Here is a 23802-nt window from a genome sequence, read left to right as displayed (position 1 = left end):
AGAGTCCACCTTTCTCAGACTCAGTCAGTCAGTCAACAAACACTTTCTGAGACCCCCTGTCCATCACCTCTCAGCCAGACCCGGGGGCTGAGAGGTTCCAGACACTATGGGCACCCACTGCCACCGGGCTCACGGCCTTGTGCGGGGGCAGACAGTCACACCTGTATAATCACGCAGGAGCAGAGGCGAGGGGCTTCAGGAGCACAGAAGAGATGCCCTAAACCCAGCCCTGGTGAGGGTGGCATCCCAGGAGAAGGACCCAAAGGAGCTGGAGCTGAGATGTGAAGGGCGAAGAGGAGTTAGCCAGGCTGGAGCTGGGACCGCGTAGCAGGCAGAGGTGACACCGAGCACAGCCTGTTGGGGAGCCGGAAGCTGCCTCCTGTGACCCGAGCCCAGGGCACGGCTGGGAGGCTGTGGGAGCTGAGGCCGGCCAGGTGGACCGTGGCAGGGAGGCTGAAGCGGGCGGGACGCACCACAGGCACAAGGGAGCCACTGAAGGGTCTTGAGCAGGGAGAGGACTTAGCAGACGGCCGTGTGGAGGCTGGCCTGGGGGAAGCCCTGGGTTCCCCTCTCAGGCAAAGAGGAGGCGTGTTAACACAGCTCCTGCCTCTGCCTTCTGACTTCTGTCGTCCTGCCAGCTGCTGGCAGGGATCCACAGAGCCCGGGTCCCAGCAGGGGCAAGTGGGGGGAGCCTGGGCATGTGGGGGAGGGGGACAGGATGACTGACATCCCCTTGGTGGTCCCAGTAGGAGCTGCCACAGCAGGGGGATGACCCTGAGGCACTTCCTGGACTTAACCTGGAAGGGCAGGGCCCCCTTGAGGGAGGAAGGGCTGGTCAGGGAGGGGCCCCCTTCATCAAGCTGGAACACTGAGGGCCTCGGAGGCAATGTGAGAGCGTGGACTGTGGGGACACAGGCTCTGCCCCTATGTCTCTGAGTGACTTTGGACGAGGCACTTTCTTTCTGTGAGCCTCAGTTTCCTAATCTCTAAAATGGGGATAACACCTCCTACTGCACAGGGTGATCGTGAGGACTGATGACGTTATGGGCTCCGGAAGCTCCTGGCCCAGTACCAGCAGGCACATGTAGACACACAATGATCAGAAGCTCCTCTTTCCAGCCCAGGAGCTTGTCGCCTGCTTCCAGTGTGGCTTTGCCCCTGGCACAGATCAGCACCCCTGCCCAGCCCAGCTCAGGGGCACTGACTCCACTGGCTTAACTTCAGCAGCAAAAGCAGGAAGCGTGCAAAATGCAAAAGACACTTTGCATGAGGGAGACCCCAAAACCCCACCCACCCAGCCACAAGAACACCACAAGCTCAGCCCTGACAAACGCTCAGCATAAGCCCCTGAAAATACACAAATCAGTTCTTCCACAGCTCAAGGAGAGTGCAGGGCCCAGGGTTGGGTGCCTGAACCTGTCCACAGCCAGAGTCCCAAGGCTGGAAGAGGCCACAGAGATGGTCCCAGCCACACCCAAAGTAGGCAGGAAGTGGCCTGGACTCACAGAGCAAGGGGCTGAGGGGGCAGCCGAGCCCTGGCCTCCCCACTCTGGGCCTAGGACTCTTTTCTCTGTCCAAACTCCTTTCCCCGACCCACATCCAGAACTACCTGGAGATCCCAAGGCAGGAAAGTAAGCCAGCTGCCCTTCAAACCTGGCACTGCTGAGCCCAGGACCACTCCCTGGCCCCTCTGCCCACAGTGGCCAACACTCAGCCTTGGTTGAAGACAGGTGTGCCAGCCTCTTGCTCAGTTGTAGCCTCTAACAGGCAGGGCCTGGACCTTTTGTCTGCATGACTCAGTGCCTAGTACACAATAGGGGCTTAATAAGCACCTCTTGAATAAATTCATAACTCACCATCTCCCCAACTGTACCCACACTCCTGAGGGCAGGGACTACTTCTTCTTTGTCTCTCATCCCTAGGTCTTAGCACAGAGCAAGTGGTAGGCCAAGAAAGAATGTATATAATAAAAGCAAACACTTGCATAGCCCTTAATATGAACCAGGCAGGCTGGTTGCAAGGCTATTGCAAGTGCCTTCTCTGAATTAACTCGTGTAATCTTCCCAGCAAATATAAGAGCAGTGTCATCATTCCCCCCATTATATAGACAAGGAAGCCAAGGCACAGAGAGTTAGGTGACTTACCCATAGTCACACTGTTAGCAAGAAGCAGGCTTGGGATTCCGCCCTGGCAGCCAGCTCCACAGTTCATGCCCAGGTTCAATTTCATCAAGTTCTCGGGAGTGGGCGCTAGACTGTGGTGAGCCTCCCTCTACTCAGAGCCACAGACAGAGCCCTCTGGTCTACAGGACCCCCCAGGAAGATAGAGAAACTCCTTGCCCACCCCGGAGGCCTGGCACACTGGGCCTGACAGCATCTGAGTCCACTGTGGCATCAGTCATTCTGGGGATTAATCCGGAGTCTCTGGGAGGTGAAGGGGGAGCATAGCCGCAGGCCAGCCAAGGAGGCTCCGAGGATCACCCGGTGCCAATTAGCAGCCCCGCCGTGCCAGGCCCAGATGGAGCCCTGCCTCAGCCTGACTCATGGCTCATTCGGTCAATTATCACCTATCCCCGGAGCCCAGGGGGAAGGCCAGGAGAAAATCTGTTTCCCCATAATCCTCTCTCCTCCTCCCGGCCGACTGCCATCCCTGCCTTCGGTTGCCTGGCTAAGGGCTCTGGGCGTCTGCAGAAGGCAGCTGCTGGTTGGCTGCTTTGGCTCCAAGTCCTGGGTTTGGGGCCCAGGCTTTGGTTCTACCTTCCTGAGTGACCCCAGCAAGCCGTATCCCCTAAGTAACCCTGACAAGATGGTCTCCACTTGTGTCTCCACTCAGCAACTTGATAATTTTGTGTCCTGGAACCACAAAGACCTGGAGTCAAACCTCAATTCTGCCATTTAGTAGCTGCGTGACCTTGGGGCATTCACTTCACCCCCTCTGAGCCTCACTTTCATCATCTGTAAAATGGGGGTGATAATGGTACCTACTTCTGTGGGTGGTCATGTGGATTTAGTGAGAGAACCCATGTAAATCACTTGCACTGGGCTTGGCACCTGGAAAGCACATAATAAGTAGGGATTATTATTGTCCTTGCATGCTGGGTGAGTAATAATACCTAACATTTATATAGCGCTTGCTGTATGTTCTAAGCACTTTATGTATGTTAACTTATCAAACCCACAGCTCCTGCCCTCAAGTTGCTCACTGTCTGGTTAGGAGGACAGACCTGCCTTCATTCGGCAAACTGAATTAACTGAGCACCTACTATGTGCCATGCCCTGTACTAGGTGCTCGGGGTGTAGAGATTAAAGCCCCAGCCCCTACTTAAACCAGGGTTCACCAACTAGTGGGTGGTTACATATGCGTGAGGTCCAGTGGTGGGATGGGCTGTTTTTTGCTGGCTTGGCTCACAAGAGCTGACTCTGGGCATTTCTTCCCAACTCAGTGTTCAGTTATCTCAGATTGGTAGCTTGAAATTTGCCCTGATGGGAGCATTTTCACCATAGAAATTGGCAAACACGACAAATCAGGGCTTTCCCCCCACCCCAGCCATTTACCAGCACACAGACGTCCATGGAGTCTGAGTTGTGTGCTGTAGAGAGTGGAGGGCAGGCCTCCCAGAGGTGCACATGTCAGATTCACCAATCCAGCAGGGCAGGAGGATGGGAGAGAAGGACATTCAGGCACAGAGAACAGTGCGTGTGCAGCCAGGGCATCCAGAGAACTGCCAACAGAAGAGAGAGGTGACAGATGGGGCTGAGAAGCATTCAGGAGGGTCGTCTGGGACTGAGGGCGTTTCTGGGATGCAGAACTTCCAGTTTGAAAACTGGGGACAACTTGGTCACCCTGGTGGACAGGCTCACAGGAGGACCCGTGGGGAGAACATTGAGAGGTGGAGAGGGATCTGAGCGTCAATGCAGCCTGGTGAAACTGACATGATAACAGCGGTAACAACCTGGCATTTACTTGGCCAAGTATTTTCTACCCCACTTTCTCATCTGATTCTCACGAGACCCTGTAAGGGGTATATTCGTTCACTCAGCAAATATATATTGAGCACCTGCTATGTTCCCACTACTCTGCCAGGAGCTAGGGAACCAATGAGAACCAGACAAACCCAGTTCTTCTTTTCCTCTCCAGGTACTTCCAGCGCAGGGTGGAGACAGATGGCACACAAGACAGATGTAATTGTTTTCTAATACAATTACAAATTGTGATGAGGCTCAACGAAGGAAACAGAGACTAAGACTGAGGGGAGTGGCAGGAAGGGGCAGGAAGACCCCAGAGCCGCCCTTACAGGGCTAGGTGTGTGCATTCATTCTAAGTAGGTGGGGAGCCCCTGGTGAGTTTGAGCTCTGATTCATTCTCATCAGATCACTCCAGCCACTGCGGAGGATTGGCGGGGAGGCAGAGGTGGAGTAGGAGACCCATGCAGAGGCTCTCACTGCATCTCCACCACGCAGGTATCATCAGCTACCTTCCCGGAGGAGGAGACTGAGTCTCAGAGAGGGCAGGAGACCTGTCTGAGCCCACACACCCGTCAGCGGTACAGCCACCCAAGTCTGTGACTTCAGCTCTCATTGTTTTCTTACCACTTCTGTACCGGAGACTCAGGTGTTGGCAGGACGGGGTGCCTTCCCAGCTGAGAAGCTAGGAGCAGCGCGACCCCTGGGCCCCTGGGCAACGTGGACAGGGGAGCTGCCCCGGACCCCTCTTTGTGGGAGAAGAGGTGGCTGATGGGAGCTGAGGCCCTGGCACACCCTAGTCACTCAGTACACCTGGGATCAGAATCCGCCTCTGCTGCTAAAGAGCCATGTGTGTCTGCTCCTCTCTGGACCTCAGTTGCCTCAAATGTCAAACAAGGTAGCTGAGCTGGATACTCCCAGCTCCCCACTACACCCATCCATCACTCACTAGGTACTTGACATCGTATTCACGGTTTACAGTCCAGCCAGATAATTACAGATTTGTAAGTAATTAAAATGGGCACCTCAACCCTTTGTGGGGGCTGAGGGAAGACTTCCTGCAAGGGGGTGTACCTTCACTGTCTTAAAGGGGTCTAGGAGTTTGCCTGATGACAAAGGGAGGGCATACCAGGTAATCAGGGCAGGAGAGACACAGGCTGGAGGTGTGTGTGTGAGCCTGGGGGGCACCATATGTGGTTGACTGTGGAGCATCAGGCACAAGCCTTGGGGTGGTGGGCACTGAGAGGGGGCAGGTGCCAGCCTTGGGGTCCTGAGTACCCTGAGGAATTTAGGGAGCTCTTGTGGATTTTTCTTAAGTAGGAGTTTTATTGTGATATAACTCACATACCATACAATTCACCTATTTAAATTGTACAATTAAGTGATTTTTAGTATTTTCACAGAATTGTGTAACCATCACCACAGTCAACTTTAGAACATTTTCATCACCTCAGAAAGAAACCCCATACCCATTAACAGTCACTCCCCATTCTCTGCTCTCCCCAGCCCCTGGCAACCACTAATCTACTTTCTGTCTCTATAGATGTGCCTAGTCTAGACATTTTCATATAAATGGAAGCGTACACTATGTGGCCTTTGTGTCTGGCTTCTTTCATGAAGCGCAGTGTTTTCAAGGTTCATCCATGTTGTAGCATGTATCAGTACTCCATTCCTTTTTATGACCGAATAATATTCCATTGTATACCATTGTGGATTTTTAAATGACACAAAGTTTTGTACTTTAGAAAGCTGGCCCTGGAGGGTGGGCGGGAGGAGGCCAGATGGCCATGAGAGGCTGAGGAGTGGGTGGGAGGAGCTTTCTGGATGCCCACAGGGGTGGGAGGGCCACAAAGAAGAGCCAGGACTGGGCCCTGCTGAGGAGGAAAGACCTGGTAATTGATTTGCTGCAGGGGGTAAGGGGAAGGACGAGGCACCCAGGGTTCCTGGTGACCAGGTGGAAAGCGACACCACTTCTCAAGACAGAAGAGCGGGTTTTATGAAGCACAAAGATACAAAAGATACAGAAAGCATAGAATGCCCAGTGGGAGGGCCGAGGGGTGGCCGGGCAGTACACCTAGTGGAAAGGCTTCTGGAAGAGGCAGCCTGGGGAGTCAAAGAGGGGCCAAAACATGGCGATGGGAGAGGACAGTCGGGAAGGTGGTCCAGATGGAGGGGCTGGCACAGCATGGAGGGGAGAGTGGGCAGCCACCCACCAGCCAGGCCCGCGGAACTGCCAGCAGATGGAAGAAGCATGCTAAGCTGGGCAGGCTCTCACCTGAGAGGGAGCCAGGAGGATCCCAGTCTTGGGACCAAAACCTTCTGGCATCTATCAGGATAGTCCTAGACCCTCACAGGATTCCTGTGTCCCCATTCTACAGCAGAAGAAACTGAGGTTCAGAGAGGTCAACCGCTCAACTAGAGCCAGGGCTGCGGCCTGTGTGTCTTAACTAGACAGTGCCGAGATGGTGGGCTGCCCCTTCGTCCAGCCAGCAGGGAGAGGTTGGTGCCTAAGAGGGGGTGCAGGCAGGAGGACTCCGGGGTTCCAGGGCCAGCACAGCAGAGTGCAGAGAGCCCTGGACAGGCGCCCAGAGCAGAAGCTGCCAATCCCTGCCCGGCACTCATGGACTGTTGGCCCAATGCAAGTCTCCTAATGGCAGAAGAGTGTGGTGGTTAGGGAAGTGGCCTCTGCAGTCCGACCACCCGGGATCAAATCCCAGCTCTGCCACCGTAAGCCCACATCCTCGGAAAGTTGCTTCACCTCTATGCTTTCTTTCCCCCATCAGAAAATGAGGGTGACAACATTACCTCTGTCATAGGGCTGGGTAAGGCATCGATGAGTTACTATGGGTTAAATCCTTAGAACAGTGCCAGCATTTAATAAGTACTCAATAAATGTTGTCCATTTCATACTTACACTCTGAGCCCTGGTTTCTGTACGATGGATGCCCGAGGCACTCACTGCCATCCTCTTCTTTGGTGTCACCATAGCCTGGTTGGTTGCATCAAAATACTGTCTTTTCCTTGTCTGGTGGCTCCTTAAGGACTGGGCTGAAGCCGAGATCTTCTCCGAGATCCTGGCAGGGCCTGGTCAGGGTGGCATCAGCCAGGGCTGCAGGGTTAGGAAGGTTGCCACCTTCTGGAAACTCCCTCCAAAAGGCAGGCAAAGTAGGGCCCCAGGGGGGTGGGGGATTCTGTTTTCTAGCACCCCAGGGGGAACTGTCCTTGGCTTATTTACTGAGACTCCCCTGAGATTGTAACTGCAACCCGTCCCTGACCCTGGGCCAGGCACTGTTCATCACATACAATCCTCATGGCTACTCTATGGTGTAGATGCTCTCTTACCGATGAGAAAACTGTAGCTCAGAGAGGTTGAACTACCTTTCTGAGGTCACCCAGCAGACTGGTACTTGAACCAGATACAGTTTAATAATGCCAGGAATTGTTTAGGCAGTTTTGCCTGAATTAACCAATGTAATCCTCATAACAACTCTAGGAGGTAGGTACTATTGTCCCCATTTTACAGATGAGGAAACAACTTAAGTGACTTGCTCAAGGCCAGATGGCAGGGACAGATTGCTAGGATGGGATTTGCTAGGCAGCCTGCACACTAACCACCATTCCTCACTGCCTTTCTACTTATGTGATTCCCCAAAGCCCAAGCTCCTTCCACTTCAGCAGGCAGCTTCAGGAAGTATTTATGGAGCGCCTGCTCAGTGCCAGGGCTATGCTAGGCACAGGGGAAGGAGCTGTGGTTCAGACAAGGCTCCTCCAATCCTGGGGGAGCCGAGGGCATGGCCAAGAGATCCCCTTGATGAATAATTATGGAAGGGGGGTAAAGTACCCTGAACTCAAGTCATGTAAGACCGAGGAGGGCAGCGTCTCTGAGGCTGGAGCTGGTTGAGGAGTTGGGAGGAGGGCGAGTTGCTAAGACTTGGACTTGCAAGATAAGCTTGAAGACTGGGCCTGGAAAAATGATTTAGGGAAATCTGTGTGAGCCATTTACATGAGGAAACTAACGCTCAGAGAGGTGGAGTTGCTTGCCAAAGGTCACACAGCACATGAACATGGAATACAGTCCAGGTGAGAGCCCCTGGCCTGTGGACAATTCAGCCACATTTCATCCCAAGGAGGAACTTGTCCATTGGAAAGCTCTTCCCTGTCCACCTCTCTCTTACCCCTTGCTTGATTCCCCCACCTGAGGCACCACAACAGAGCTGAGATTATGAACCCCAGTAAGCAGAAGAAGGCCAAGAAAGGGGCAGGGCCTACACCCCAGGCCTCCTGATTCCCAACCCAGGGCCAGGAGGAAGGGAAGGGTGGATTTGCACATAGGCCCAAACAGGAGTGGTCACCCTAAGCCCTGAGCTTTAGAGCCTGAATCCAAATCCTGAGCATCCCCCAGAGCAGGGAAGAAGGCCAAAGCCCATGGGAGAGCTCAGATTGCTGAATGCCCACCAAATGTAAATACTGCCCTCCCCAGGCTGTCCCTGGTACTGCAAGCCCTCTTTATTTCAATAAATTGATCAAACACCTGCTATAATAACAGCTCCTATTCACTGGGCACCTGTACTTTGCAAGACCTCATGCCATGTGCCTTACACACTTATGCCAAATGCTCACAATAGCCTTCAGAAATGGGTCTTAACATCATAGTTTTACTAATAAAGAAACCAAGTCTCAGAATGGTTAAGCCACTTGTCTGGGCCGCACAGCTAGAAAAAGGCCAAAGCAGCAGACCCAGGTCTGTCTGCTTCCAAAGCCAGCATTCTTTCCTGCTCTACCACATCACCTCTCTACATGCCCCGTGCTGTGCTAGGACTTTTTTTTTACTGTAATCATCGCAATCATCTGGAACTCAGGAATCTAGTTACAAGAATCAGAGCCCAGCCAGCCATTAGTAAACAACAAGACTGGGCCATGGGCACTGCCCCAGACCTCTGCAGAGCCTTCAGACTAAGTCAGGATTGGTCCTAGAAGCTGTAGCACAGCCAACCTGGAGCAGATAAAGGATGATTGCTAGGGGCACCAGCTGAACCCATAGATAGCTTCAGAGACAGGAAACCAGGTAGCCTGAAACCTTCTGGGCGCAGCTAGTACTGCCATGTTGGGGCCTGGAGACCCCCAAGAGCTTCAGGAGGTGGGGTTCCCCATCAGTGACACTGTGTGGCTGCTCTGTGATCCTGTGTGGCCACTCCGTGATGCTGCACCGTCCTTCCAAGCCTTGTGGCCTGAGTCCTCATATGGTTTCCCCAGTGACTCTCCTTGTCTTCTCTCCAGGTTGCCCATCTGGAACCTTCAAGGCCAACCAAGGGGATGAGGCCTGTACCCACTGTCCCATCAACAGCCGGACCACTTCAGAAGGGGCCACCAACTGCGTCTGCCGCAATGGCTACTACAGAGCAGACCTGGACCCCCTGGACATGCCCTGCACAAGTACGTTCAGGGCCCCAGAAGGGCGACGCCTGACCGAGTCCCGAGGCCACCTGCTGAAAAGCTCAGAGCGAGGGTTGGGTGGCTCTCTGGCTGTAGTTTCCTAAGTGAGGAGCAGCCAATTACCTGGTGGGAGGGGAAATGGAAAACTGGCTGGAAAGGACCATCCTGGGGTAGTCATGCTGCCAACATGCAGACACCACAGAGCTGGCATCTGGCTCCTTATCCCCTTCTGCTAAGTCACATGGAGTATGAAGTCAAGGTCTTGATTCACAAAGGGACAGAGAATGGGAAGTTGGCAGAAGAAGAACCAACACAGGTGGTGTCTGTGGTAGAAAAGGCTTCCTAGTGTTCTTTCCTGGCAGCAGCTGCCTGAATCACAAGCCAAGATTCTCCAAGAACAGGGTGACTATGAGGGCAATGTCACAACTCTGTATCAGACAGGAATGGCAGTCAGCTGCAAGTAGCAGAGAGCTGACCCCAGTGGCTTAAACCATAAGGATTTATTCTCTCACATAATAGAAACCCAAAGATAGGCAGCCCTGGGGGTAGTGTGGTAAATCCATGAACTTACCTGAGACCCAGCACTTTCTTCTCCTCTTCCATCCATAGCATGTGGTTTCTACCCTTCAGGTCACATCATAGTCCAACACTGCTGCTGAAGCTCCAGCCATCACACACATTCTCAGCAGCAGAAAGTATGAAAGGGACAAAAGGACATGCTACAGCTGTCTCTTTTCTTAAAAAAAAAAGTCCTAACCAGCAATTTCTGTATATCAGTGGTCAGCACTTAATCACAAGAGGCTGAGAAATATAGTCTTTAGCTGGACGTAGTTGCCACCCTGAATAAAATTGGGTTATAAGGAAAAAGGGGAAATAGATATTGGGTGGATATAATCCCCAACACAAAAAGACTGTCCCTAGCAAGGAACACCAAGGAGGGTGGAGTCCAGGGAGAAAGGTTTAAGCAGATGTGTGTACCAGGATGCGAGTTATATTCTAGAAGCCTGTCTGTTGGGTGGAGAGGAGAAAGGATTTGGAGGAAACCTTTTGGGAGGCCTAGGCTGGAGCCAGGGCAGTGGGCACAGAGGGATCTCTTGGGGAACGTACCCTCAGAGCCCCCAGTGACCGACACCTCTCCCCCTCCCCAGCCATCCCCTCCGCACCCCAGGCCGTGATCTCCAGTGTCAACGAGACCTCACTTATGCTAGAGTGGAGCCCGCCCCGGGACTCAGGAGGCCGTGAGGATCTTGTCTACAACATCATCTGCAAGAGCTGTGGCTCGGGCCGGGGCGCCTGCACCCGCTGTGGGGACAACGTGCAGTACGCACCCCGCCAGCTGGGCCTGACCGAGCCTCGCATTTACATCAGTGACCTGCTGGCCCACACCCAGTACACCTTTGAGATCCAGGCCGTGAATGGCGTCACCGACCAGAGCCCTTTCTCACCGCAGTTCGCCTCTGTGAACATCACCACCAACCAGGCAGGTAAGCACTTCAAATGCAAGCGCCCGGGGCAGCTCCGCGCCATGCTGAGCCAGATGGGTATCCTGCCAGCCCTTGTTAAAGACTCCTTCACATCTGTGGAGTGGTTTCCTCTTTTCCAAGGCTGTCCGTGTGATCCAGCCACCTGGGAGAGTAAGTGTTGCCTCTCCACTGTAGTGGCATATATAATAATTGCAGGCATTTGTTGAGCATGTGTTATTGAAGGTGAGAGTAAAGCTGCTGTAACAAAAGGGCCCAGTGTTCGCTGGCTTAAAGAACACAGAAGTGCATTTCTCTCTCATGTAAGGGTCCAGGGGTGAGCAGTCCAGGTAAGCAGCGTAGCTCTGATCCACTTGGAGGTTCAGGGACCCGGGTTCCTTCCGTTTTGTCTCACCAGCCTCCATGCTCCTTGTCTGCTTGGTTGAAGCTGAGTTGCAGTTTTGTCTGCGCTCTAGCCTGCAGGAAGGGAAGAGACAGCGATATGTTTTAAACGAGGTAGGCAGAAGTGGCGCCCGTCGCTCCTGGGCATGGTCCACTGGAAAGAACGTGGTCACGTGACCTCGCCGAGCCACAGAGGAGGTTGGGAGATGTAATCTCTCCCAGCCTAACTCAAAGCTCCATCACAGCAGAAGGTGGGGAGACAGACTTCAGTGGACATCTAGCAGTTTCCACACGTGCTTCCTCTGAACCTTCAGCCCCCTCCAGTCTAACTCCACCAAAACTCCTCTCCCCAGGCTCATCTGTAATAATCCTTTCTGTGACGCCATGTGGCACCCCCATCATCTGCCCTCTTTCCTTTACAACAAAAAAAGTTGCCAAACAATGCGGTCTCACTACCTCCCCCCATCCCCTCTTCACTCCACTGCTTCTTCAGGCTTCTGGCCCTACCTCTCCACCAAAGCCACTATCCTCAGGGTCACCTGGGACCTCCAGATGGCCAGGTCCAGGAGACGCTTTCCAGCCTCATCCCCACCCAAGGGCCATGTGAGATTTTCAAGGACGTTATGGTTCCTGTGGTTCCTGCAGAAGACTCTGTGGTTGGCATTGTGAGTGTGCCCCCCAGTTATTCACTCAGCAACCTTTGCCAAGCCCCTGCTGTGAAGCGTGGTCTGGGCCCCATCTAAGTAGAGCCAAGGGAGGTCAGGCTCCAGGACAGAAAGTGAATGGGCTGCCCAGCTTATCTTTCTGATGCCAGGTGGGGCCCACACAGTAAGCACTCAGGGCATCCAGAGATGGAGGTCCAGGAAGGCTTCCTGGAGGGGGCAGGATTTGACCTGCAGTTTGAAAGACTAACAGAATTTTGAAGGGAATGATAGGAATAAATGGAATTTGAGAAGGAGGAAGGGCATGCATAAGGACACGGAGGAGAAGGGGGAGCCAGCTCTGCCTGGTTGAGGAGTGCTTTCACACATGACCTCACTGCCACCCCCCGGCCTCCTGGAGTAGGAGGAACCTGTGTCCTCATTTCACAGATGACGCTCAGAGAAGTTGAGTCACTAAGCTAGGCAGGGTGCAAGGCAGGAATTGACTGGGTCTAACAGACTCCAGTGCTCAGAACAGTCTACGGTGCATCCAAGGAACCATGGACTGTGGGTCTGATGAGTGTGCGTGTGTGAGTGTGCATATTGGTGAGAATGTGTGGTGTGTCGTTGGATATGTCTGAGTGACCATGTGTTTGTGATTGCACATGACTGGCCATGTGGCTTCTCACATATACGTGCATTTGTGAGCATGGGTGTGTCTGAATCTGAGGGGCATGGAGGGGGCTGTGTCTGAGCTTGAGTTTGTATATCTGAAGGTGGCTCAGCCCGTCCGTGTGTTTGTGTGTGGGAAGGAGTGTGGTTTTGTTTGTCAGCGTTCGTGGTGCTGCTGGGCCGAGAGGGTGCGGTTACGAGCATGTGCTGCAGCACTTCCAGGCCCGTGGGTGCATTTAAGCCCCCCTCAGGTTGGGGTTGGGATGGAGCTGACTCAAGGAGGGCAATCTGAGAGAACCCTCCAAAGCCAGCAGCTGTTGGCCAACACACCTGGCAGATTATGAAGCCTCGTCTGTGAGTCTCTCCAGCTTGACAAAGCTCTGAGGGAGGGAAGCCAGGCTCCTAGTGGGGGTGGAGGCGAGGGAACTCTCTTCACCTGGGAGAAGCTAGAATTCCCCAGAGCCCCTGGAGTTCTTTCCCTAGCTGTGGAGGCCTCCCTTGCATCCATTTGGGAGCCCTGAGTGTCAAACTGCCTACTTAACCAGCTCAGCTTATTAGCAGCAAAGGCTAATAAGGGGATGGACCCCTCCTGTCTGGAGCTGGAAGTTCCCAGAGAATAGACAGATGAGGCAGAGTGGAAGCGAGGGCTCCCAGAGAGGAGGGTGCAGGGGGAGAAGGCAGAAGCAGTGAGGAACAAGCCCTGGGTTAGGAACAGGGGATCTGAGTTTGAATCCCAGTTTTGTCATTCATTTGCTATGTGACTTTAGTGTATTGGTCAGTTATTGCTGCAATGATGCTGCATAACAAAACCACCCCCAAACCCAGTATTTTACAATAATAACATTTATTTTCTCACTCACTAGTCTCTGGGTCAGCTAGGGTTTAGCTAATTGGCACCAGGTCCTCTGAGCTGGGCAGAGCTCCAGAATGTGGGCTGGATTCAGTCTGTTCCATATGTCTCCTCATTCTCCTTGGACTAAGCAGCCCCCCAGGCTTATTTCTCTTGTGGTGAATGGTGTGAACACAAGTGGCCGAGCCAAGCCAGGCCACATAAACCCATGCCATTGCCTGTGGCACAGTCATCCACAGTGAACGCACCCTGCAGGGCCCCTTGGCAGAGAGTGTGGGTGCGTGATCCTGTTACAATAGAGGCAGAGCTGAGATCGCCCATCCAACCTATCACACTTGAGAAAAATCAGTTCCTCCCTCTGGGCCTCAATTTCCCCACCAAATTGTACATCAGAACTGTATGAGAGCTTTTTCAGAACACAGGTCCCCTGCCCCCACCCCAGACCTGCTGAATCAGAACCCCAGGAATAAGCCCTGGGAATCAGCATTTTTAACAAGTGGCTCAAGTGTTTCTTAGCATCAGACAAATTTGGGAAAGTCAGGTCTAAGTGAGTCCAAGCCCCTGTAAGCCTTCAAAGCCCTGAGGCTTTCTGGGTCATAACCACCCTTTCCCCCTCCTCTTTGTTCCAAGCCCCTTAACAAGCCCCCCTCTCTCATAGATGCCCAGAGCCCAGCTGGGGGCTGTGCAGCCACACACACCCTCACCGCACTATCCCCCTTTGCCAGAGGAGGAAACAGAGGCCCAGAGAACTGGAGTCATTTATGCGAAGTCCTGCTACTAAGTGGGCTCAACTAGGATTTAAACCCAGGACCATGAAACTCCAAGTCTATACTGTAGAAAACACGGTTCCTGCCATTGAGATTTATGCCCTGGTTGGGAAGATAAGACATGGACAGAGTTTACATATTAGATGGCATAAATGAGGACCCAAGGAGGGGTCTGGGAGGTGAGGGAGATCACAGGCAGGAGAAATCATTTCCTCCTGGGGAATGGGAGAAAAGCATGCCATGGAAGGCTTCCTGAAGAGGAGGCATTTGAGCTTAGCTCTGAAGAATAGAGAAGCTTCTAATAAGCAGAGATGGAATCGTGCAGAGAAGAAGGTATCCTAGGAGAGGGAAGTACAAAAGGCAGACTGGAGGGAGAGTTCTCCTTTCTCTTCCTCCAAGGCACCAAGCTTCTCTGCCACAGGGTTTTTGCAAATGCTGTTCCCACTGCTTGGAATGCTTTGCCCCATTTCCCCCTTCCTTTTGACCTAGCTCATCTTCATTGACCTTCCTGACCTGGTCACATGCTCCCAGCACCATGGCCCTCAAGTTCCCGTGGCTGAGATTTTAGCTTCACGTCTTTGATCATTTCATTCCTGTCTCCCCACCATCACCACTCATTGGTTCACAGTGAGTCTCCTTTCCCTCACTGTGGTTCTCCTGGAGCCTAGACAGGGGCACACCACAATGTATGCTTGGTGAGCAGTTGCCGAGGGGTCCAGAGAAGCATGGAGTGAGGTGGGGTGTGGAGAAGTACGATGAGGCTGGAAAACAAGACTGGGGACTTGATTTCCAGACAAATGCATTCAGTGCTCGGTTTTAATCGGACCCTAAAATTCAATATATAAATATCTAGCTCATGGCCTTATAAGGAAAAAGTATTTCTTTTGGGCAAGTGACTGGGCCTTGTTCGCTATCCCTTGGCACTCACCAGGGCCAGAGCTGTCCTCTGACTTCATAAAGCCGTCACGCTGCCTTCGAACTATACTCCGCCACTCCAGAATGCCTTTCCGCCTGTGTTCACGAGCCCTCTCAGGGCTCCCCAGAGACAGGAGACCAGGCTGGGCTGCGTATCCCCACTTGGAGGATAAGGAAACGGGATTGGGAGAGGTCAAGCACGTGCCCGGGCTCACTCAGCTGGGAAGGGGCAGACGCAGGGTTCAGTCTGGCTCTGCAGAGCCCATGGTCCCCGACACAAACAAACAAGACAACATAGAGATGGACGGGACGGGGAGGGCGAGCCTTGGCAGCATCAGAGGATCAGAGGAGAGCCTCTCTGAGGAGGTGGCATGTGAGCTGAGATCCGAATGACAAGACGGAGGCAACCATGCAGACCTAGGTGCAGGCAGCATTTCAGCAACGTGGGGCTTGTCCCCAGTACTCCGGGCCTCCCTCCAGGGCTGCAGCGGACACACTCTCACCCCAAGCAAGCCCTGAAGAGCTGCACCTCTGCCTGGTCCCAGGGGTGGAGGGAAGGGTCTGGGCTTTGGAATCAGGCAAACAAACCTGGCTTTGAATCAAGCCTAGCTGCTCACCGGCACTTAGCCCCAGACAAGTCACTTAGCCTGCGTCTGATCGCATCCTCCTTATGGGCCTCCTTATGGGCCTCCTTACCACCCCCTCTTTGCGGGATGCTGTGAGGCTTTGAGCTCATGTTCTCAAGGTACCTCACAGGCTGCCTGGGATGGCAGGCACTCAAAAAGCAGAGATCGTTCTGTATTCACTCGAATCATACAATAGCTCACATTTGGCAAGTGGTTTATTATTTTTGCCAGATACCAAGTCCTGAATGATGAATCTCCCCAACCTCAGTGGGTTCTATTATTCTCCTATCTTACAGGTAAGGAAAGCAAGGTGTTAAGAGTTAAATGACTTGCCCACCAGGCAAGTCACTGGCAGAGCCTGAATAATTACATCACTGCATACTCAGGGCCCAGTGTTGGCTGGATCCAAGCCTTCTGCACAGGTAGGGCAAGCTGTGTACCTAGACCTGCCACACCACAGCCTGGCTGAGCAAATGCAGCCTTTGGGGCCACCCATACTGACTGACCAGTTAGGAAGATCCCCCATCATCATGTCCTAGGGGGTTGTGTGGGGAAAAAAGGCATCAGTGCTGAACTTGACAAACTCCGCCCTCATCCAGCACGCCCCTTTCCAAGCTATGTGATCAGGCTGTCTAGGGAACCTTACTTCTCTGAGCCTTAGAATCCTCACCTTCAAAATGGGCATGTTTCCATCATCCCAGCTTTGCAAGATGGTTGCCAAGTTAGTAATAATGTGGGCAATGCACCGGGCACAATAGATGGCAGCTAGACTTAAAAATGAAATCAGAAGGTGTGTTAGTTTCCTATTGCTACTACAACAAAATGCCACGAACTTAGCAACTTACAATGACACGCAGTTCTTATCTTACAGTTCCGTGGGTCACAAGTCTAGTCTGGATCTCATCAGGCTAAAATCAAGTGTCAGCAGGGCTGTGTTCCCTGCTGGTGGCTCTAAGTGATGACCTGTTTCTTCGCTCACTGGGGTGTTTGCAGAATTCAACTCCATGTGTTTTTAGGATTGAGGTCTCCGATTCCTTGCCAGCTGTCAGCTGGGAGGTCCCCTAGCGCCCAGGGGCGTCTCTCCGGTCCTTGCACGAGGCCCCCCTGCATCTCAGAAGCAGCAACAGGGCGTCGAGTCCCCCTCCCACTCCCGCTCTCTCGTCTGACCCTCATCTGGGAAAGATTCTCCTCTTTTAAGGACTCAAGTGATTAGAGTGGGTCTACCTGGATAATCCGGGATAATCTCCCATCTCAAGGGCCATAACCTTAATCACATCTGCAAAGTCTCTTTTGTCGTGTAAGATAACGTATTCACAGATTCCGGGATTAGGTCGTGACATATTTGGGGGCTGTTATTCTGCCTATCACATGCACACGTAAGTCAGAGTACATCAACATTCATCCAGTGCAAACACCTCCTTTTATAGAGAGGAAAACTGAGGCCCAGAGAGGCTCCTAAGTGGCTGCCCAAGATCATACAGCAGGCCCTTGGCGGAGCTGGTCTCTAACACCCTCGCCAGGTGTCAGAGTCTCTGTCCGTGACACCACTCCACATGGCTTTCTCATGGAAAAATTTTTGACTTTCCAAAGCCCTTTCTGCCAGCCATGTTCTCCTCTGATCCTTTTGCCCTCCTGTGGAGCGGGCACACAGTGGCTGGTCTCTAGAACTGACATGATCATGTACTCACCTACTTCTCTCCCTGGGGGCGGAGAGGATCAGAGAGAGATAGGACAAGAGGGCCCCCAGTGAGGCCCATGCCTGGGGAAAGGAAGAGAGAGGGAGAGGGCAACGTCACTCCCTGGGCTGAGCGCTCTAAATGCGTTGTCCTCTTTGATCCTCCCAAGCGTTCTGCCGGGGAGGCACTGCCCGCCTAGACTATCAGCTAAGATTGGTTCAGCTTGCCTGTAACAAACAGGCTGCCACAGTATGCTGTTTAGCATCAACTGCAAAAGCAATGGCGTAAAAGCAAGAAGCACTTATCTAGTTCGTGAGTCTCCTGGTTGGATGGGTCTTGGCAGGGAGCATTCATACGTTTGCGCTCTAGCTACTCCGGGTTGCTCAGCACCTCTTCTCTTTGGATTTTGTCAGGGCTCTATTGCATGTTTGGGGTTGAGTGCTGTGGGCTGGTCAGGAATGGCCCTGGTGGGGACAACTGGGGCAACAACTCTGCTCCATGTAGCTCATCCTCCAGCAGGTCGGCCTGGGCGTGTTCTCGTGGCCATGGCGGGGCACCTAGACAGCTGGCAGATACATGCGAGGGCTTTTTCAAGCCTCTGCTTATATCGTATTTGCTTATATTCTATTGGCCGGAGCAAGTCACACGGCCAAGCCCAGAGCCAGGGTCAGAGGGGGATTACACAAATTACAGGGCAAAGGATATAGAGACAGAGAGGCAAGTGATACAACCAGTCTACCATAGTCACTTAGACCAAATGGAGATTTATTTTTCTTATGTGTAAAGGATGTCAGAAGATAGGAATTAGGGCAACTCCATGGACTCAGTAGGGATCCATGCCCTGAGGGGGAACGAGGCACACAGAGGGAAGGCTACTTCCCCAGGTCTCAGCTGGTGAAGAGATTGGAAGCTCCCCCAGGGCTCGCTGGGGGCAGCAGGGCCCCTGACCACCTGCTCCCGCCACCGAGCAGGCCCTGCCTGGCCAGCCTCCCCTAACCTCTCGACCACAAGCCTCTTTTGTGCTTGCTCCCTGGGGCTCCATCTCCTTGCAGGGGTCACGGGGCGCCACTGATCCCATCCCCCTGCCGGTGTGCCTGGCTGGTGATTGAAAATACCAGAATTCCCTAAAGACCAACTTACAGGGAAACCTGACACCTCAGGGTGGGCGGCGGGCAGCAGGAGGGATGGGAGAACATCCAGCTGTTCCCTTTTCTCCGCCGTTAATCCCCCTGGATTCCAGGAGAAAGGCCAGCCCTGCTTGGCCCTCACTGGCCCGCCTTGATCATCTTCCCAGCAAATGCCTCCTCCTTGCCACACCCAGGGTTACGGGGCTTATGGGATCAGAGCCTGAGTTAGCTGCCTGTAACCCAAGCCTGCCAGCTAAGCCCGCCAAGCCCAGACCCCCATGGCTGTGGGGGACCTGCCTCCACCAACAGCTGAGCGCCCAGAGCCAGGGCGGCCGGGTGGGTGATGGGTGAGGGGAGTCAGCCAGAGCCGGACCGAGTTAGCTTTGCAGCAGCCCTCTGAGGCCCACTGGTTTCAAGACCTCTGTGGTCAGCCTGCATCGGCCGCAGCCAATGGAGGGGAGAGGAGATGCTGGACTTGGGTGGGCCTGGGTTCAAATCCCAGCTCCACTGCTTGGTAACTTTGGGCAAGTTACCTCATACTTCAGTGCCTCCGTTTCCTCACCTATAAAATGGGTATAACAGTAATACCAGCCTCTCAGGGTTGCTATGAGTGTTAAATGAGTTAATTGACGTAAAGCATTTGGAAAAGTGCCTGGTGTAGAGCGAACAAGAAAGTGTTAGGTGTTAGCTGTGGGGCCTTCCCTTTTTTTTTTTTTAAGGCATCATGGGGTATCCAGAGGTTGTCCAGATGACAAGCTTGTGTTTTAGTTAAGGAACAGGTTGCCACCCCTACTGCAGTCCTTCTGTGGCTCCCCAGTGCCTTTGCGACAAAGCAACTCCTCGGCCTGGAGGTCTGGCCCCCACCTGCCTCTGCAGCCCCATCCCTGTGCCTCTCCTGAAACTACCTGTACCACTGCATCAAGACTCTGAGTCCGTGGGCCCCAGAGGAATACTCTAGCCTGGGCAGATGAGAGGGGCAGTCTTGGGCAGAAGCTGGGCTGGGAGAAGCAGCATGATGGGTGGAAAATACACTAGATCAGGACTCAGCTGATCTAGACTCTAGTCCCGGGCCCACCTCTACCTGCTGTCTGACCTTGGACAAGTTACTTCCCTTCTCTGGCCCTGAATCCACCCACTACTCCTAAAAATATGGGCCACAGGCCAGCAGCATCAGTATCACCTGGGAGCTTGTTAGAACTACAGATTCTCAGACCCCATCCCAGACCAGCTGAACCAGAATCTCTGGGGACGGGAGAAGGGACCCAGTAATACGAGTTTTAACAAGGTCTCCTGGTTATCGCCTTACTCCCACTCAAGTTGGAAAAGTCCAGTAATCTATAGGGACACATGCTACCACTTTCATCTCCATTATTGGGAGGTGAAATTACAGGGAGAGATGTGGAAGGAGCAGCTTCACCCCTGCTTGGGACTGGATCACCTTGGCCGAGTTCCAAAATGGGGGCTTGGATCCAGGAGCTCCACACCAAGTCCAAGTCTCATGGTTTCTCCACTGCCTAGTATGGTGCCCAGCCTGGAGCAGGCACTCATTGGGCTGAAACAAATATGCCTTCTCCATTAGACTGTGCCCCCTGGAAAGCAGAGACCCTGCAAGGTTCCTCTCTTGAACCCCAGCACCCAGCATTGTGCCAACATCACAGTGACTCTGAATGGAAATTTTTTTCCAGCTTTCTTGAGATATTATTGACATAGACCATATGCAAGTTTAAGGAGTACAGTGTGATGTTTTGATACATACGTATATTGCAAAATGATTGCCTTAGTAAGGTTAGTTAATACCTCCATCCCTTCACATAATTACCTGCGTGTGTGTGTGTGTGTGTTGATAATATTTAAGATCTACTCTCTTAACTTTCCAGTATATAATACAGTATTGTTAATTATAGTCACCCTGCTGTAAATAGGTCCCCAGAACTTACTCATCTTATAGCTGGGAGTTTTTACCCTTTGACCAACATCTCATTTCCTCCAACCCCCAGCCCTGGGTAGCATTCTACTCTATTGAAATAGTCTTAATAATGTCTCCCTCCTGATGGTGCTGGGCATCACACTTAAACCTTTACCTGCATTTCTCCTTTCATCCTCACAGCATCCTTGCCAGGTAAGGGTCCCCATTGGACAGGTATAGAAACTGAGGCTCAGAGAGGTTAAGAGAACTTGCTCAAGGTCACAATACTGAGGAGTGGAGGAGTAGGGAGTTGCATGCAGGTCTGTCTGATTCCACCTCTGGGCTCCCAGCCACTAACCTAGACTGCCCTTCTGGGGGCCGGATTGGAATTTCCTCAGCTGAGCCTTCTACAAGTTCTCAGCAGGAAGCACTAGGTAAATGCACGTAGTAGCGGCTTAATGAGAATACTCCTCACCTATCCCTACGGGCTCAGGGCGTGTCTGATGCTCCATAGACATGCAGTGGCAGCACGCCCTCCCTGCCACATAATACCCCTCCCACCTTGGTGAGAGATCCCAGCATTCCAAGGAGCCCTGAAGATGACCTCATCCAGCCCCTCACACCAGAATTATCCTCAGACCCTTGGAGGCAGGGGCAGGGCATATCCCTCCTCAAATCCCTAGTGGCTGAGTTTAAAGCATCCTCACTGATTTTCCAGTGCATGTGAATGTGTGCAGATGAGTGCACGCGCGCACACACACACACACATACACACACCCCCGAGTGGTCACACTGCCCTGTGTTTTGTCTGAGAGGAGCTGAGAAGCTTAGGGGAGGCCTGAGGGCGGGGTGTTCCTGGGCCAGCAGGAAGGGTAAGCCCCCAGCCAGGATCCCCCAGATTAGCCCAGATCTGGGAAACTCCAAAAGGGACTAATTTTGTTGTTTTCAACGGGGAGCTGACTACGACAGGCTGGAGAGAGGGACAGACAGCTTGGGCCTCACAGAGGAGCCAGGGCTGCCAGAAGTCCAGGAGAACAAGCTCTACACAATGGTGGCTCCAGAGGGAGGAGTGGGGCTGGGACTGGAGACAGGGTCAAGGAGGGAGGGGACAGAGAGTAGGACCAGCTCTGAGGGACAACAGGGAAAAGAGCTGGGGCAGGATAGTTCAGCTTCAGGCATAGCTCAGCTCCTCACTAGCTGTGTGACCTTGGGGAAGTCACCACACCTCTCTGAGCCTCAGTTTCCTCTTCTGCAAATTGCAGCTATTAACCCCCATCCCACACTGTTGTTGAGAGGATCAAACAGAATGATGCTGGTCAACTGCTCAGTGCACAGTGGCCAGTGCCTAGTGATACCCGTGAACACTCACAGAGCTGACCACGTGCCAGGCACCACACTGAGCACCTGAAATGCTTTCATTCATCTGTCCTCACAACAGCCCCCAAGGCACGTTACCATTAGGCTCACTTTACAGATGAGGAAACCAAGACACCGAGAGCTCTGACCACTCCTCCACAGGGATCTAGCAATTTTCTCATTAATTTCCGGTGAGCATTTACTTGGAACTGGGCTGACCGCATGGTAACCAGGGCTGCGCTGGTAAAGAGCCTGAGCCACCAGGTTCAAGGGCTAGCCCTCCACTGCCTTGCCGCATGAGCCTTGAGCAGGTCACTGAACAGCTCCAAGCCTCAGTGTCTCCATCTATAAACTGGGGTTGTTAATAGCCCTCAGCTCATAGGGCAGTTGTGAGAATTCTGTGTTACACCTGTGTTAATAGGTGTTGAGTACGTGGAACAGGGCTTGGCACAGAATAAGAGCTCAGTAAGTGTTAGCTTAGTGGCTTTTTCCTTGTTATTATTATACACATACACACAGCCCTGAAAGCCCTTCAAGTGACTTCATGAAGCATGGGAATATGTTGCTTTGTCCAGCCACTTACTATCTATGTAGCTTCAGGCAAGTCCCTTTACTGTGATTCTCAGTTTCCCCATCTGCAAAATGGGCTGAAGGAGGTCTGCTTCACAGGTTGTTGTGAGGATTAAATGGGTGCATGGGTACTGAGGACATAGCCCAGCATTAGTAGGTGCTCAATAAGCAGTGGTTGGTGGGGCCCCTCCTTTGGATTGGGTCTTCTTGATACCCTAGCAGGGAACAAGGAAGACAGAGTCTCCTTGTTTGACTAAGGAGGAAACTGCTGGGAGCCAGGTCCCTGATCTCCCCAGGAGGCCCACTGCCCCTGGCAGGGCAAGGAGCCAAGCTGAGGGACAGGCAGCCCTCCCTTGGGGGGTCGGTGGGGGAGGGGTGGCAGAAAGAACAGAGGCTCTTCAGGGACACCTAGGCCAGGGTCCAAGTCCTTCTTCTGGGTGGTGCCACCCCATCTGGGGTGTCTTGGGCCAATTTTCCACAGCTCCTAGGGGTGCTGGAGGGAAGCCTAGACCTTTTCGGCCCACGCTGGCCCCTGGGCTGATCCAACTCCAGGACAAGGGCTAACCAGGAGGGACAGGCAGGGAACATTTGAGCTGCAAGATCACAGGGATCTTCCAGCTGTGCCCATGGTGCAGAGGAGGAACCAGGTCCAGAGAGGGGGGTCACTTGCCCAAGGTTGCCCGGTCAGTTAGTAGCAGGCCAGAGAGCAGGGCCTGGGTCTTCTGACCAATAGACAGCTCCCTCCACACTGGGGACAAAGGGACAGAGACAGAGCAGGAAACAGGCGAGGATCTCCAAGCACTAATCCTCCAGGAGCCCCTACCGGTCCCTGATCCATGCTCATGTCAGTGTGGTCAGAGCCCCTGGAAAGCAGGATTTGGGTGGGAAGAGAAGGGTCAGCCTCAGCCTCCTTCAGGAATCACCGTGATGGTCAAGACAGGGCATCTGCTTGTCACGGACCTGCCCAGGAGCCAGGAGAGACTGCAGGAGGTGCTCCTCTCACCCTGGTGAGTCCTCAGCCCCTCCTGGGACCATGAAAACCTCAGGCCCAGAGAGGCAAGGGGGCTCTGCTCCAGTCACACCATAGGGAAGGACCGGGTCAGGACTCATGGACAAACCCTTCTCTGGAGAGTGGCAGACCTGGGTTCAAATGCCAGCTCCCCCACTGACGGGCTGTGTCATCTCAGGAAGCCCTGTGCTGCTCTGAGCTTTGTGGTCTGCACCTGTCGGTGGGGCTAATACTGCCCCCTCACTGACAGTCAGCTCAGGACACACACGTGTGAAGGGCCCAGGGCCATGGCCAACACGTTGTAGGTGCTTTGTGCAGGTTTGTTTCATTTGAGAAGAAGGCAAAAAGCACAGGCATGGGTGCTCTGTGAAAGAAGGAATCAAGGAAGGGGCAGCAAGCTTGAACTCACTGTGACCTTGGGCAGCTCACA

The 23802-nt window shown here is 53.2% G+C and overlaps 1 protein-coding gene across 3 annotated transcripts in view; it reads left to right on the top strand.

The window, feature by feature from the left end:
• EPHB2 (EPH receptor B2) overlaps positions 1-23802 on the top strand; it is a 119318-nt gene that overhangs the window by 67980 nt on the left and 27536 nt on the right. For all 3 annotated transcript variants that reach the window (XM_061187015.1, XM_061187017.1, XM_061187018.1), the window contains exons 3-4: positions 9240-9395; positions 10544-10879. In XM_061187015.1, coding sequence (XP_061042998.1) covers positions 9240-9395; positions 10544-10879 — 492 coding nt within the window. The remainder of the gene's footprint in view (positions 1-9239; positions 9396-10543; positions 10880-23802) is intronic.

This window comes from Eubalaena glacialis, chromosome 3 (assembly GCF_028564815.1).
Source record: "Eubalaena glacialis isolate mEubGla1 chromosome 3, mEubGla1.1.hap2.+ XY, whole genome shotgun sequence".
NCBI classification, from domain to species: domain Eukaryota; kingdom Metazoa; phylum Chordata; class Mammalia; order Artiodactyla; family Balaenidae; genus Eubalaena; species Eubalaena glacialis.
This window is presented reverse-complemented; position numbering and strand designations above follow the sequence as displayed.